The sequence below is a fragment of the Polypterus senegalus genome, chromosome 11, assembly GCF_016835505.1.
Source record: "Polypterus senegalus isolate Bchr_013 chromosome 11, ASM1683550v1, whole genome shotgun sequence".
In the NCBI taxonomy this organism is placed as follows: Eukaryota; Metazoa; Chordata; class Cladistia; order Polypteriformes; family Polypteridae; genus Polypterus; species Polypterus senegalus.
This window is the reverse complement of record NC_053164.1, coordinates 164,355,319-164,371,201: the sequence shown is the minus strand read 5'-3', so window position 1 is coordinate 164,371,201 and position 15,883 is coordinate 164,355,319. Positions and strand designations below refer to the sequence as shown.

The following is a 15,883-nucleotide window of genomic DNA, read 5'->3' as shown; positions in this document are numbered from 1 at the left end:
ATGACATGTCCTTGTCAGCCATTTTCTCACATTGAACTATGAACATGTTTATTCAGGTTTTAGAAGAAAAACGGAATTACTAGTTAAGATACTGTACGTTTTAATTTTGTTGGCAATATAAGTTGCTTATTAACACACACAGAGATAGAGAACAATTGAGTATTAAAGTTAATAGGGTCTGTTCTGTTAATCAGACAAATTGAAGCTCTACAGACTCCACTAAGTCTATTGTGGCAAATCAATAATTGTATTATTAGGCAGCAGCTACTATACTTAAAATCAAAATTGATCTGGTGGTTTTAGAAAGAAGAAAAAGAAAATGTAACCTTTCAAAAAAAGATTTACTCACCTAATCTGTCACGAAAAAATCCCTCAAATACCACAAAATTGTTAACCTAGAATAGAAATATCCCAGACTGAAATAATTACATACACTAAACAAGCAAAAGATTGTATTGTCATAATACAACTGACACAATACCTGAGGAACAGAGGCAGAAAGGTGATAGTGTTTTCTAAGGAATGAAAGAAACCTCTGGGATGGTCGGTCAAACGCCAGCTGATGTGGATTAACACGCTCTTGCTTTAAAATATTAAAAACAAAAGGAAAAACAAAACCTATGAATAATGTGCAAACTGTATTTCATTTTTTAAGGAACTTAAATATGGCTAACATACTGCTTGTCTTCCTATTTAGTACTTCCATTTCAGATCATAAAGCTCCTAAATACCTAATTAACACCTTAAGACAGGGTTAACTTTAAAATCATGTTTTGGAGTAAAATCTGCAAGATAACTAAATGAAATTTTAAACAAAAATAGTCATAAATATCATCTGAAAATAACTAATCTCCAGTGAGCACATATACTAAATAAACCTAATATAACCTCATTAAATTAGGTCCTGCGATCAGATTTTCACAGCTCATATATTGGCATTACAGAATTTCATACATTCAGACAATGGTTTGCCAAATGTTCAACTGTCTTCTCAGAAGTGTCCTCTGTCTACCCAGTTTCCTAGCAAAGTAATCTGTGAACTGATGCAGAACTTGAAGAACTTTATTGTCATCTCAAACAGGACACTATGTAGTTTCATTCTCATGGGCAGTTGCTATCTGTATGATTCCTCTGACCAAACTTCTTTAGCTTGAAAGGACTTCTAAAAATTCTGTTTTTTTTCTGGATTTTTTCAATACTATATTTCAATTATTGAGTACAAGGCAAGAACCTGCTTGCACGATAATTCCAGCCTTGAACTGAGTATTGCCTGGAAAGGCTACAGCACCAGCAACCCTGAGCTGGGTTAAGCAGATATGAAGCTGGGCAGAAAAATCTATTTGACATCTTTGGATGACAGCCTTTTTGCTGTCCTTAAGATCTATTATCAAGTTTGTAAAGGTTGACTCTCAAACTTCAGCATGCACTGCAGCTATATATTAAGATATAAATTACAGAGGGGGAAAATATTAATATAGAATTTTATTGGGGCTTCTGCAATGCATGGTCGCTCATGATAAAGAAAGCTAACAAGGAACAGCAGCTTTTCAGAACTGCATTCAAAATCCGATTAATCTATTCAAAGCATTAAATATATTTTTCAAATACTTTTAAAGAAAATTACTATTATTATTAGTTACTAAAACCTTTGAAAATAAAAGGAATCCCCTGGGTGGAAATTTGTATTTGTAATTACACTTACCAAAAGCATAAAATCAAAGATTTCTTTTCCATAACCATGCCGTTGCACAGACTCATGAACATAGAAATCTAACACACAAAGTGGTTCCACCTCAATGTGTGTTCCTCTTTGGTCCTAGAATAGACAAAAAAAGACATATTTATCACAATTGTATGTGAAACATTACGGGTAATAAGTGAAAAGTGACAGCTCAACATAGCAGATGCAGCAATTTTATTTATGATTGTTTTTTAAATATTAAGCATTCATGTTTTTTGATTAGTTTATAGAAAAATAACAAGCATAATATTAGAAGAATTTAGGAAATACATAATATGTAATAAAATACTGTACTCAAATCACAGCCCAATCATCATCTTTGTGAAATTTGCATATTCTCTTTCAGTTATCATGGGTTTAATTTCAAACTAAATTATAAGGTTTTCTACTAGAATTGGGAATTATGGCAATAATTAATATTCTTGATTTTTTTTAAATTGGCTACCACTTAAGTTAATAAAAAATACCCCCAAATTTAAAAAAAGTCATAAATGGCTTTGTTCGCCATTATACAGGTATTACAGAACTTATTAATACCTATACTACAATGAAAATAGAACCTTACAATTTCCAGAATAAATAAACATAGCACAGAAGGGAGAAATTTACCTATAGGACTCCTAGTACTGCTACTGCCAAGACTGGGCATTTTACTATTCAATAATTGTGCCTAGCATTGTCTAATATGCAGTTATTATTTTTATTTTCCTCTTTTTTGTTTCTATCAATAATATATTTTGCCAGTGAACCTTTGATAACAATACAGTCATCACTCTTTATCGGACTTATCTTTATCCAATTTTTTGCTATAATGGCTGTTGGTTTTCCATACCACAAATTCAGTATCTGGACTTTTTTTTGCTATGAGGCACGTTTCATCTGTCATGCCTCATGTGAATGTGTGAATGTACTTATGTAATCAAGCATACTGCTATTTGTGTCCAAGCCTTTGGAGCTGCCTCCTGCTAGCCTTGTGCTTTTGTTTGCACTTTGATGCACTTGTACAGTAGCTGCATTTATCACTAAACATCTGTGCAATCTTAAATTGTTCCAAAAAGGAACAAAAAAGGAACAATCAAAAAGGTGCAGAAAAAAGAGAAAGCAATTAAAAAAGTAGTATAATGTTTTTAACACTGTCATAACTACATTTTGCAGTGAAACTAATTACCTGCTCTCATCACCTGGGAGACAAGCCTTCAGTTCACAAAAGATTAGTAAACACCCACTTTCTTTCTCTTGTATCTCGAACACAGGCTAATATGCAGAAACATTTTCATTAATGACCTCATTAACAGTTGCTTAATTAAGTAACTGATAAATAAACTTTTATATCATGCAGAAATCAAGGGCTTACGGTTTTATAGGTGTTTATTAGTGTTTAGTGCTATATGGGGCAACATGCTGTGGGTTTTTCCAATTTTTACTATTTAATATAATGAGGAATAGTTTTTCAATATCTAGTTTTTTGAGTAGATTAAAATGTATTAACAAGGAACTTTATGTCTGTACTATATTGGCTATGCATTGCTTGGTAAAAGATTGTGAACTTATAACGTATTGGAGACATTATAGTCACAACTGACAGTTCCACTGACTGACGTTTACTGTATTCTTTTTATAGAAATGAACACTAACCAGAACCACTATACACTGTATGAATGCAAAGCAATTTGTCCCAGACTTTGAATATACCTTTACTTAAGGGCTAAAAAGACTTACATGGATTATACTGTGCTTCATATCTGTTACCATTATTCTGTTTCATGGTTATGTACCAGATGAATTTTAAATGACGGGAGGTAATAATGGGAGGTGAGGCTTGAAATGTACAGTATGCATTTTCCAGTTTTATATTTGAATGGCTTTCTATTTTTTCCCCCCATAATGCTGTCTTGCTATGTACTCTGTGTCTCTCACTCCATGCCAGAAGCAGAAGCACAGCAGACAGAACAGAGGTAATAAAGTGGTATGTGACACACAGCTGATTCTTCCTGTTTCTGTTTGTTTGCCCTTCTGCCTCATTTCAACTTGAAGAAAGCAGAATAAAGTAAAAAGGGGTCTGAATGTTTTTCTGTAGTGAAATGTATTAAACTAGATAAGACCTACTCATGCAACACTGTGTCTGGTCATTTCTTAGTTTACACATATTTGTGTTTGCCTTCCAAACGCCAAGATGTAAGTGATCCATGTAGGGGAGCACTATACTTACAGGTATTTATTATTCCAACAGTTAATTAACTGGGAGAAAGAATTCACAGAGCCCAAATATTTAACATGGTAATTAAAGCATACATTCTAATCTCATAAATATTAAATATGCAAAGGAACTCTTCACGAAAATGTGAGAGGCTAAACACAAGAAAGAAAACCATTCACTTAGAATGCTTTTCTTAAATTACTAAGAGGCTAGGGCTGAAGCTTAGTGCTAACATTTTTTTTAATTTCCTAACTAATTTTCATCTTCAAAGTGGCTAAACATTTAAACAGTTTTTAATGAAACCCTTAATCTGTATAGACTGCAGTTTATCTTCTTATGCTGTAGGCTGGAATTATTAGCCTAATGTTGTCCATTGTATCAATCCCTTATTTTTTTCTGAAACTATAAAAGTTAATTAAAAACAATACATCTCTAGCAGTTTTGTGGTCTAGAAACTGCAAAGTAGGTGGGACTGATTAACAATTAAGGCCTTTAGCCTTATGAGATTTTACGATGCACACTGACAACAAGAACAGTAAAACAGCATGTGAAAAAGTTCAGGCTTAACACTGAACAGTATTTAGACAAGTTATCTAACGAAAGAGAAACCATAGGGCTCTTATTGTTATTGAAGAATGACATATTCTCATAATAGAGTGACTCATACAGTTGACATGCAAAAAATAGGAGTAAGAAATGATTTAGGCATTTTGTAGACAAGTTTTTCACTTGTGAAGACTAGCCACTCAGTGACACAGGAGATTAGGAACATGGCTACATTCACTTAAGCTTGGTCATATTTGTAAGCGATGACAGACCCTTTTTGGCATTCACGTTTTTTATCAGCTGCTGAGTGAACGGTGAGAATTCTCAATTACTAATAAGTTTACTTTAATATAAACATGTATAAGGAAGCTTATTATTTTAAATTAGCTATGTAAGCCCGTACTATAAAAAGTCCGGGGACCTACAAACTATTGAAATTGTCAGAAAAAAATTTAAATGTACAGATATCTGGTAATTGAAAGGAACTACTCTGGGCATCTCTCTCTTAGGAGGTTTCGTTTTGCCGACGTGCTCGCATCGCTTGTGCATTAGCAGCTAAACGACTTTGTCTTTCTTTGGAGGTTTTGTTTTGCTGATGTGCTCGTCTCACTTCTGTATTAGCGGCTAAGAGAGTGACTCTTTCTTGAGGGGTTTTGTTTTGCCAATGTGCTGGCCTCGCATGTGTATTAGCGGCTAAGCGAGTTTCTGTTTACCTCTGAGGTGGAGCCCTTACCCTGACTCCACTTTTCACTTCTGGGCCGGCCGGACAGACAGACAGACAGACAGACACATGCACTTCCACGTGTAGATATTTATTTATAAGACATGTCTGAAAATTAAGCACAATTCAATAGCAAGCATGATGCTATGAGGTTCCTGAAAACAGTAGTTCACTCCATTAATTTGTCTGTCTAATGTCATTCCATAGTTGCCTCATATTATTATTTCTTTTTATAATGACAGATTATTCTCCTTGCTTACTTGTAGAAACAGAAACACTTAGTTTTGCAGGAAGCATTCTTTCACAAGAAGCACTAATGTTCCATTTGTTTATTGTATATATTTTTCACATTCTATCTTCAGTTATTCTTACCAATCTGTAGGTTATTTTCTGAGTTTACCTTACATTGTCAGAAAGGCCCTCCAATTTATGAAAGCAGTGACACTAACCAAACAAACAACTATAGCCCTTTGGTTGCAAAATTACTTCTCAAAAAAAAATCTCAAAAAAATGTTATTGTCATATTAGCTGTGCCATCTGTCTAGGACGGATTGAAATCTAAGTAATCAACATAGACCTTAGTGTTAACATTTGCAGTGCAGTATACAATGCATTTGTTACTAAGTATGCCATTTAGTATGGTATTTGTAAAAGCAGTGTTAATATTTTTGAAGCACAAACTATTGCAATGATAGAGATATAGCAAACAGACAAGCACACTGACACTTATCCCTTTAATAATGTGATTGAACAGAAATATTTTGCCTGAATCTGCTGTAGAAATTATTTGACATCTACAGAACATTCAGGAAGTGTCATCAAAATCAAATTAAGAAGTATCAAGACTGACTTTGAGCTCCAAAGATCTTTCCAATTCCATCCATGAAAAGTTAATGTGTAGTTTTACCTGAATTTCCCTAAACCACTGTCACGCACGTGCACTTGGGAGGCAACTACAGGGACCAAAAGAAGGAAATTCCACACAAGGCCAGTGAGTGGCGGGGTGCAGTTAACCTTTCTCTTTTATTTCTGCACACCAGACACAGGAAATTCTGCCTGGTACCAACTACGCCACTTCCGGCCCAAATATGCTTCTTCCGGTTCCGGCACCCACACAGAGGATCTCACTTCCTTTCATGGCCTGCGGATGTCACTTCCGGTGCCCATACCAAGAATGCCACTTCTGGTTCCAGGTCGTGATGATGCCACTTCTGCCAAACTGCTTTAAAAATCAAATAACCTACACTTGAATTCAGTTCTGTATTGGATTCAATCCTGTATACAACTCTGCTTCTATTTTGCCTTTTGCAGACAGGAATTAAGTATATGGTTGGCTGCCTCAAACCTTTTTTTTGTGTGTTAAGGCTATTCATTTCACACCATTTATGTCAAAAACAGCTAATCATAAATATTTATAGAGTGCAGAGTTTTAAAAAATATATTAATGAGTGTACTCAACCATTGACAGTTTAACTATGGAAAAAATAACTTTTTTTAAAAAAATATGGAAAATGGCAAACAAAATGTGGATGTTACTGGATGATATTTTAATCTGAGAACTGTTAGAAAAATCATGCTTTTAGATTTAAGAACAGTTTTTGTCACCTCTGAACCCAAAATTTTACTACACTGGTTTGATCATTTATTTAGATTTTCAGGTGTTATTTCTAGGTAGTTTTATCAACTTTTTTTTCAATTGTGTAAAGGTTGAAGGCAGTACTCCCAATTATATAAATAACTGCTTCTATGAAACAATGCTATAATAGATCTCTTGAAACTATATCGATTAACTTTCTTTCTAAGATCTTGCCCAAAAATAACCTTTCCATGTTGGATAAAGGTGGTTTAAAAAGTTTGGAAATGCAGTAAATAAAACTTACAAGAAAAAATATGATAGTATTGATAAACTGAAAATAAATAAATATGCATTCTTATTTCTAATGTTTGCTCTCCTCTGGTTAAAGAATAAACAGATAACACTGCAAGGTCACTGCAGAGGAGGAACCAATCAAGTCCAGGACTGCAAGTGAAACCAGATAGTACAAGAGAGGACATAGATGCCTTGACAAGAGTTGAAGTGGCACCATTTACTCATGCAGTCATATCACACCTACACCTAAGTTATAAACTACGGTTTAGAACACCTCATTTTTTCCAGTTTTTCCTTACAATTAATCAGCTGAAATGCAATGAACAACATAAAATAGTGAAAAAGTAAGCAGTAAAGTTCCAGAGGTTTAAATTTAAAGTTTAGGTTAGCAAAAACTGAAAAACAGAAAAGTTCAGAATATTACACATGGGCCTGCTTGAGGGAACAACTAATAGGTTACAACATACAGATGTTCTGCAGCATTTAAAATAAATTAAGCCTTGTAAGCAGATGCAAACATTTGCACAGGTGCCTCAACTTCTGTTGATTACTTAAAAACCCTCTGTCTGTTTTGGAACAGACTGTGTTACTACACCCACAGTAGAACGTTGTAAATTCCAGTGATAATGGCCAGAAAACTGCAATTAACAAATGCAATGAGACAGAGCATTATTACCTTTAGCACAGGCCTTTCATTTAGGGAAATTGCAAAAAAAAAAAAAAAAAAGTGTCACTGAAAGTATGGTGTCTTACACAATCCAAAGGCAATTGGAAACTGGAAGAAACTCTGGTATAAAGGGATCTGGCAGACCAAAAGTCACAACCCAATCAGAAGACAAGTTTCTGAGGGTCACCAGTTACTGTGATTAACAGTGGTCAAAAAAAACGCAAGTTTCAGTTTCTACTGTGAAGAGGAGACTTAGTGCTGCAGGTTCAACAAAATAAGTGACAGTAAGAAAGCCTTTCCTTAAAGGACAAAAATGTGATGATCAGGGGTTCTTTTGCTGGAGGCAGAGTTGGTGCTTTGCACAGAATGACTGGCATTCTGAATCAAAATGGTCACTACAATTTGGCTGTTACATCAGCAAAAAGTGTTTACTTTTATATACTTTGAATAACATTTTGTACACTTAATGATCCTTGACTTTTTTTTTTTATTTGCCATTGTTTTCTTTTTCTATGTCTGCCTGATAGTGTAATGAGAAGAGGGTGTTGTGCCCTCTCATGATGCAAGGAGTTCCAGAGTTAGATATTTATATTTATATATATATAGATAATTTATGTTATAATGGAAGGACAACAGGGAATGCTGGGTGATAATGTAGGAGTCCCAAAGTATAGAATGTGGTAATAGGTAAGCCTAACATCTTGATCCCTGCTATCCTTATATGGCCAGGCAACTAAAGAGATTAAGTTGCAGGAAAACTAGGTGCAACTACATGGGACATTTACCTGGTGCACTTAGACTACATGGGAACAACACACTGATGTGAATGGAGTTCCAGAAACTCTGGTAGTGGTATTAGGCTAGGGCTTAAAATCTTCTTTTGGTTTTACTTTCTTTAAATTTGCAGTTGGGAGACTACACTTTTGAGAAAGGGTACAGTAGGTATGGTAGAAGTGGAAGAAGTAAGTTTTGGTTTTATTTGTAGTATTTAATCAATCAATCAACATTTATTTATATAGCACATATTCATACAAAAAATGTAGCTCAAAGTGCTTTACAAAATGAATAGAGAAATAGAAGACACAATAAAAGATAAACATAAGTCAACATTAATAAACATAGAATAAGAGTAAGGTCCGATGGCCAGGGTGGACAGAAAAATCAAAAAAAAAAGACAACCCACTAGGTAGACAAACATGCAAACCATATCTAGTTAGGCAGTGAAAGTGCAAGGAATAAGTAGAGATCAGAGGTCTCATTTACAAGCATGAAAGTATGCATATGCCAAAAAACAGCAAACTGTGTACATCAACAAAAATCTGATTTATAAAACCTGGTGTGCACATTATGATGCAAATAACATCATTAACTCTGCCCTGTTGCCATCCATACAATTACAATGCTGCAGACCTTCATTGGTTGGTATGGCAGCCTTGCACATGACACATCCTGATATCGCCACCTGCATTTGAGGAGTCCTATGGTGTGTGCCTGTGCCATTGTAGCACCTCTCCTCTGTGCTCTGTAGTCAGGGAAAAACATAAGGCCTCAGTGTCTGGGCAGATAGCCACTACCACCTGGCACATGTAATGGCACGGTTGTTTTTGCAATTAATAGTACAGGCTGTATAAAACAACTGTTGGTTCAGCTGGCTATATTACAAATAAGTCAGCCATCACACCATCAGCAAATCATTTGCCGATGCTAATTTGCCTCAGAATTAATAATCATAAATTGACCCATTTCACGGGACTACATTTGTCAGTTTCATTTTGGTATCACAGATGACATGAGCATTAATAGAATTGAATTGCTTACGGCCAACAAAATCTGCATCATGCTCACTAGGTGCCCTTTTTGTAATATGAGTGCAATTAACTGCCTGATTGCATTAGGAGAATTGGACACTGGTTCAAATTGACTTTTTATGTGGGCAGTACACTCGCACCTTATAGAAAATGAATCTGGCACCTCATCAGTTGCTTCATGGCTTCGAACAAGCAGGCATTATTGAGCTGAAGCTTGGCTGAGATATCCCTGAGCTGTCGACCAGTTTGTTCTGGCAGGTACCAATTGCCAGAAAGTGAACCACTGTTAAAACCTATATATGAACAGGTATAATCCGATTTTTGGCAGTGTGTTTTTCTAATGCTGTACCCAGTTCAGCACATTGTTCCAAGAAATATGGCTCTTGGGAGCCTAAATGGGCTCAGAAGTCAGTCATCATCATGAGACAAAAAAGTAAAATCCTGAAATTCCACAAAAGCTTGTTCCCTTTGTATATGAATATTTGCCCAGTCTTCAAGGAGTTTCAAATAAGTCATGTTAAACCATTAGGCTATGATTATGCTAAAGGGCATGATATTTTTGGCTTTCTGTACTCCGGGAGTGAATGACACCTATATTTTTACTTCATGCAATTATTTACAAGGGATTGCACTGGTTTCTAATCCTGACAAGTGACAAAAGGTAGCTAATAGAAAAAAATCAGGAAAACTCAGATGAGTGTTTCAGTGCAAATAAATGCACTGGTGCCCTTAAAAGACAATTAAATATATTCTGTATAATATTATACAATATCTTCATCACTTTTCAGGTTTTATATGCTTGTCATGTCAACACACAGAACACTGGTTCAGTGATATGAATAATTATACTGGTTTATCACCATATAGCTGGTTTGGCAGCATTTCCCTACTTGATCAAGGGTATCTTTATTTCGCACTTTCTCCAAAATGTTGCATACACATTGATTAAAGTTTCTGTTTACATACATTTTCTTTTATAAATGCAGACTTTTGCGTGGAAAGTTGCATATGTACATCTCAAGCCTCTTTTTTTGCATACAAAACATACACCAAAAAAACTAAAAAAGCTAAATTAAGAAGGTTCAAAAAGAAGAGGTACTTGCAACAAAGATTTTGATTTGTATACACAAACTTGCACACTGATATAAACTCAACACTCGCATAAATAACATAGTCATCAGTGCAACACACCCAAAGATGCCACACCACCTAATAATGACAAGCATGGTCATGGCGATCAATACACATAATTGTGGGACACACTAAAAAAACAATATGACATTGCATAAATTGCAGAACATGATGATAAAACAACATAAGAAGCATAAACACAAAAATAAAAAATATTTAAACGTGAAAACAAAGTGAAACTAAACTTTAAAGGATCCAAAACCTCAGAAAAAAATAGCAAAAAATAATTGTGACTAAAACAATCTTTCCTAGAACTCCTTTGCATTTATTCTAGATTCAGACAGCAAAAAAGTAAAATGTTCTGTGTGTGATCCTATACATAACAATAGACAACATATACATTTTGCTCTCAAAAATACATTTACAAATGATGTTATTCATGAAACTGTGCACAATTATACCTATCAGACAAATCTGAATAAATGTGTTAAGGAATTAAATAACATTGATTTAAACAGCTACATTATGTACAGTTCATTTAAAAGTAAGGATATTAATGATTAAGCATTGTTAAGAGTTAAGAGTTTAAACAGACTTTTTTAATGATTAAAAAGACCTTAAAAAGTGTTATTTGAATAAATATTTAGGATCAAATTTAAACTTTAAGGTAGATTGCTTTACTTCAGAATGTACACTAGTTGACTTCAGTGAGAATGAAGCATGCCAGACATAGCTAGGCTTCAGAGCATTTTGAATCAAAAAGACACACTCAAGTATGTTCTGTGCTGGCAAATGAAAAACAACTAACAGTTATTCATATTTTTTGAGATTACATTTTTGTTGATTAAATGAAAAAGGAATACCACAAAATAAAACTAACAATAATAACTGATTTTAGGCTATATAGAATCAAAGAAGATCAACTACTGATTACAAAATCTGATAAAATCTTCATTGCTGATTACGAGCTTTACTTGCTTGATCATTGGTCTGATGTTTGTTTATTAAGAACTTAACTTCATGTGAAGTGGATTACATTTATGTGAGAAAAATTAGATGACAAGAGAATAAAAGACTCACCAGAAGGAAAAGCTTCTTGTATCCCACCTTTAGGAACCCAATTACAATTCCACGAGCACTGAACAAAGAAAACATTAGAAAAAGTTTGAGAAGAATAGGCCATTCAGACCAGCAAAGCTTGCCAATTTTAATTTACAACCCAAATAACGTTGAGCGAGTTTTGAAAGTCCCCAAAAGTCCTACTCTCTACCTTGCTACTTGGTAACTTATGTCATGTGTCCATGGTTCTCTGTGTGAAGAAAAACTTTCTAATGCTTGAGTGAAATTTACCCTTAAAGGGTTTACACATTTGTCCCTGTGTTCTTGTTGAAGAATCCATTTTAAATTAAGCCACCGGGATCCAGTGTACTAATTCCTTTCCTAATTTAAAAAACTCCAGTCAGGTCACATTTTAATCTTTCTCCCTTCTCTCATACATTGCAATCTTGGAATAAGCCTAGTTGCTCTCCTATGGATTTCTTCCTAGTGCTTTTTTGTCACATGACCAGAACTACACACTGTATTCCATAATATAATATAATATAATATAATATAATAAGCATAATCTCCTTTGACTTGTACTTTACGTATATAGTGCTAAATAACCTAACAACAATAACGCTTCTTAATGCCTTCTGCACACTGTCAAGTTCAATATGAGTCATTGGTCCTTTTTGTAAGGTGTTCATTTACATTCTTAGCTACTCATTGTGAATTCAAATCTGATGTTTTTACTACATAATACTTCACATTAATTTACATGAAATTTCGTTTCTCACAAATCTACCCAAGCATCTATTTTGTTCAATTCCATCTATAGTGATTCAGCTAGTTTTTGATTATGTGTCATTTCACCTACTTTAGTATATCTGAAAACATAAACAGCTTATTATTTTCATTCTTATGAAGATCATTTATTTATTTTAAAAAGAGTGGTGTTCCAGCACTGATACCTAGGGGACATTACTTTTAACCTTACCTAATTCTGCTATTGTTTCTCATGCTCTAAAGCAGAAAGATATCTTTTGGATTACCAGCAGATGTTATAAGAATGTTACTAAGTTAGATAAGTACTCTTTTTTTAATTCTTCACAGCAATGTATAAAAATCTAACCTAAGATAAACTCTACCAAATTTTTTTATCTGTTCCCAGTAGTTGTTTTTGAGTAACGTGCAATGGTGGGCTTTTTATATCACAACCCATTTATCACACGTGTCCTTCATGATAGCCGAATTTAACTGTGGCCAACAGTTCCAAAGAAGGAACATTAGCACACCTTTCATTGGGTGAACTTACTTGTGTGTAGAGCTAAACAGGTCTGCTGACTTTATTTTTCAATAAAGTTTATGAATGAATAACTGCAGCACAAATGTGGATGCATGACAATAAACAAAAAGTAAAATTACTGCTCTTGGATTATTTAAAAACCTTAAAAACATTAAAAAACTTTACAGTATCAGAATGCAAAATATGATACAATTTTGATTATATTGACACTTCAATAAAAAGGATTATAACATGGTAGGTCACTGTCACTATGACCAGAATATGTCCTTTAAAAAAAGCACCAAAAACCATTCATTTTTCTGAACTATCTTTCTTTTCCTGTTAGAGGATGGCATGGAAGGTGTTACCATTCCACAATATACAATAAAACAACCTGCATATTTTTTTATTTGCGTTTTTTTTTTTTAGTAAATCTGAAAGATTGAAACTCAGTCTATAAAACAAACTAAGCAAATTATATGATTTGTGGTAACAAGTTAATTGTTGCCTAAAAGCATAGTCTTGAAAAATTAGTCAAGCCAAAAACAGTTGATGTAAAAAGAAGACTACTAAACTTTAAGCACTTTATTATGCTGCCTTGCACTATGAAATCAAAATCTGATATACAAAGGATGTGGATCAATGTCCACCAGTGAACATTTTCTTTTCACCTTACTACTTGCTTGGGGGTTCACACATAAACAAACATTCTCATGTATCCATGCCTACATAAAAATTAAAATATCAAGATAAATGTTGCTTTTATCATTAAAAACATATTATACAAGTAACCTCCAAATAGAAAGTGGTCAGCCTAGTGCCCTGGATTCCAGGGGCTGTAAGATAGTAACACTAGTCAGAATTTTAATTTGAGGTATCTACAATATATTTTGGATGGAAAAAAAACTGCAATTGTAGCAATGTTTTATTACACAACTTAAATGTTTCAAATGATAGATAGATAGATAGATAGATAGATAGATAGATAGATAGATAGATAGATAGATAGATAGATAGATAGATAGATAGATAGATAGATAGATAGATAGATAGATAGAAATCAGGTATATTAGACAATAAATGTATAATGTTAATGTTTACCAAGGAGGGTGGAATTGAAGAGTTGCATAGTGTGAACATGAACATGAATAGCATCTAAACAGTGAATACAAGCTGTTCCTTTAAAATTAACTTCTTCAATAAGAACACAGAGGCACAGGTAGAAATTTGTTTAATTTTGGAGGAATTAAATTGAATAGACTTGACAAGCTTTGTTGGGCTGAATGGCCTATTCACGACAAAACAGTTCTAAGTTTCATCTGGATTATGTTCAATTGTTTTTCAATAATGTACTTGAATTAAAGATATCACAAATCAACAGATTTCACCAGTTTGCATTAATCAAAATCTAATTGCAAATATCTTGAATAAGAATTATAATCAGAGTGTTTCTATAAATAGTAATCTGACTAGTGAAAATGTAACTGCAGATATCTAAAATTGGAATTTGTGTGAGACATTACATTTTAGAGTAGCTTGCCATAAATGTAAACTATTTCATTTTATTTCTTCCAAAACTGAAATACAAATATCTTAAATTGAAAGAACCTGATAAGTCAATAGGAAATGTCCCTCAGTTGTACACACGGCAATGTACATTATAGATACTGCTGAGAATTTGTAAATCAACTTCTACTTAGCAAACACTGAATTGAATATATATTTAATAGCCATTTTGACTGGTGTAAAATATAGTGTAAAGACCTCAAATACAAATTGTGACAGTCAAAACTGTATTTTAGAAAACCTCAAGCCTCTTTTTATGTTTTGGAAAACCTATCCAATTGATCTTACCCTCTAAGGATAATTCTATTAAGCACCTAGAGTAATATTGTGGGGATTTTCACAGTTTTGCTAAAAGTAATTAACATGAAAAGGGTCCATTGGATATGACCAAAATAATTAGACCAACAGAATTCTTGCTGCTTCAGACTACCGCTAATTTGAAAGCATGCTTTGTTTTGCAAATGTGCTATTGAAACACATTAAAATTAAAGTATTTTTCTTAACCTCACTTTCATATGTTCTTTCAATAAAACTGCTGAATGTTTCCTACTATCACCATACTGACAAAATACTTTTTGGACCATTTTAAAGATACTATAAGATCTATTCTTGTTGTCTCAGAGGATTTAATTGAGAAAAATGTTTCTGTTTTTTGAGAAATGCTTCCACATTCACAGAATGTTCTGATAATTGTTTTGGCAACAAAGAAATTTAGATGACTCAGCTAAAAACACAACTATACCACTGTACTGAATTGAAAATTTTAAATGTAGATCATTTTACAATTATCTGTGGACTTTACCAACTGTTTATTATCTTGTTGGAATCAAAACGGAATTGGGATGCCAACTAACTACAAAGCTATTTACATGCTTAAATAAAAATCAACATTACACCATTTACCCATTTGCCTTCTCATCCTTCAGAAGATACACGACATGTCTGCTTGATTGTAGCTTGACTGCACTAGTAACTGGTGCAGTCAGCCCCTGAGCCTGCAGCACAGAAAAGAATACAGATAATGTAAGCCATTACACTAATTTAATACAACTGGATTACAACATTGAAATACCAATGCTGAATGAACACAAAAAATGAGAAAAACAAACTACCAAAATTTAGCAAAAGTGCAGAAAAATGTATCATTTGCACTACACAAACATATATACAGTAAGTAACACACTATACATACTTTGTATAGTGCCTCTCTGTAATTAGCTTACACGCCTCATAATTATCTCTACAAATGGTCTCTTTATACTTTTGTGATCAACAAACTGCTGTATTTCCATGCTACAGATGTGCTCTTA

General features: G+C 33.7%; 1 protein-coding gene across 5 annotated transcripts in view; it reads right to left on the bottom strand.

The window, feature by feature from the left end:
• Positions 1–15,883, bottom strand: part of atat1 (alpha tubulin acetyltransferase 1) — an 86,910-nt gene that overhangs the window by 43,908 nt on the left and 27,119 nt on the right. For all 5 annotated transcript variants that reach the window (XM_039770018.1, XM_039770013.1, XM_039770014.1 and 2 more), the window contains 5 exons: positions 15,477–15,568; positions 11,762–11,819; positions 1,703–1,816; positions 482–583; positions 350–395 (listed from right to left, as the gene is read on the bottom strand). In XM_039770018.1, the coding sequence (XP_039625952.1) occupies positions 350–395; positions 482–583; positions 1,703–1,816; positions 11,762–11,819; positions 15,477–15,568 (412 nt within the window). The remainder of the gene's footprint in view (positions 1–349; positions 396–481; positions 584–1,702; positions 1,817–11,761; positions 11,820–15,476; positions 15,569–15,883) is intronic.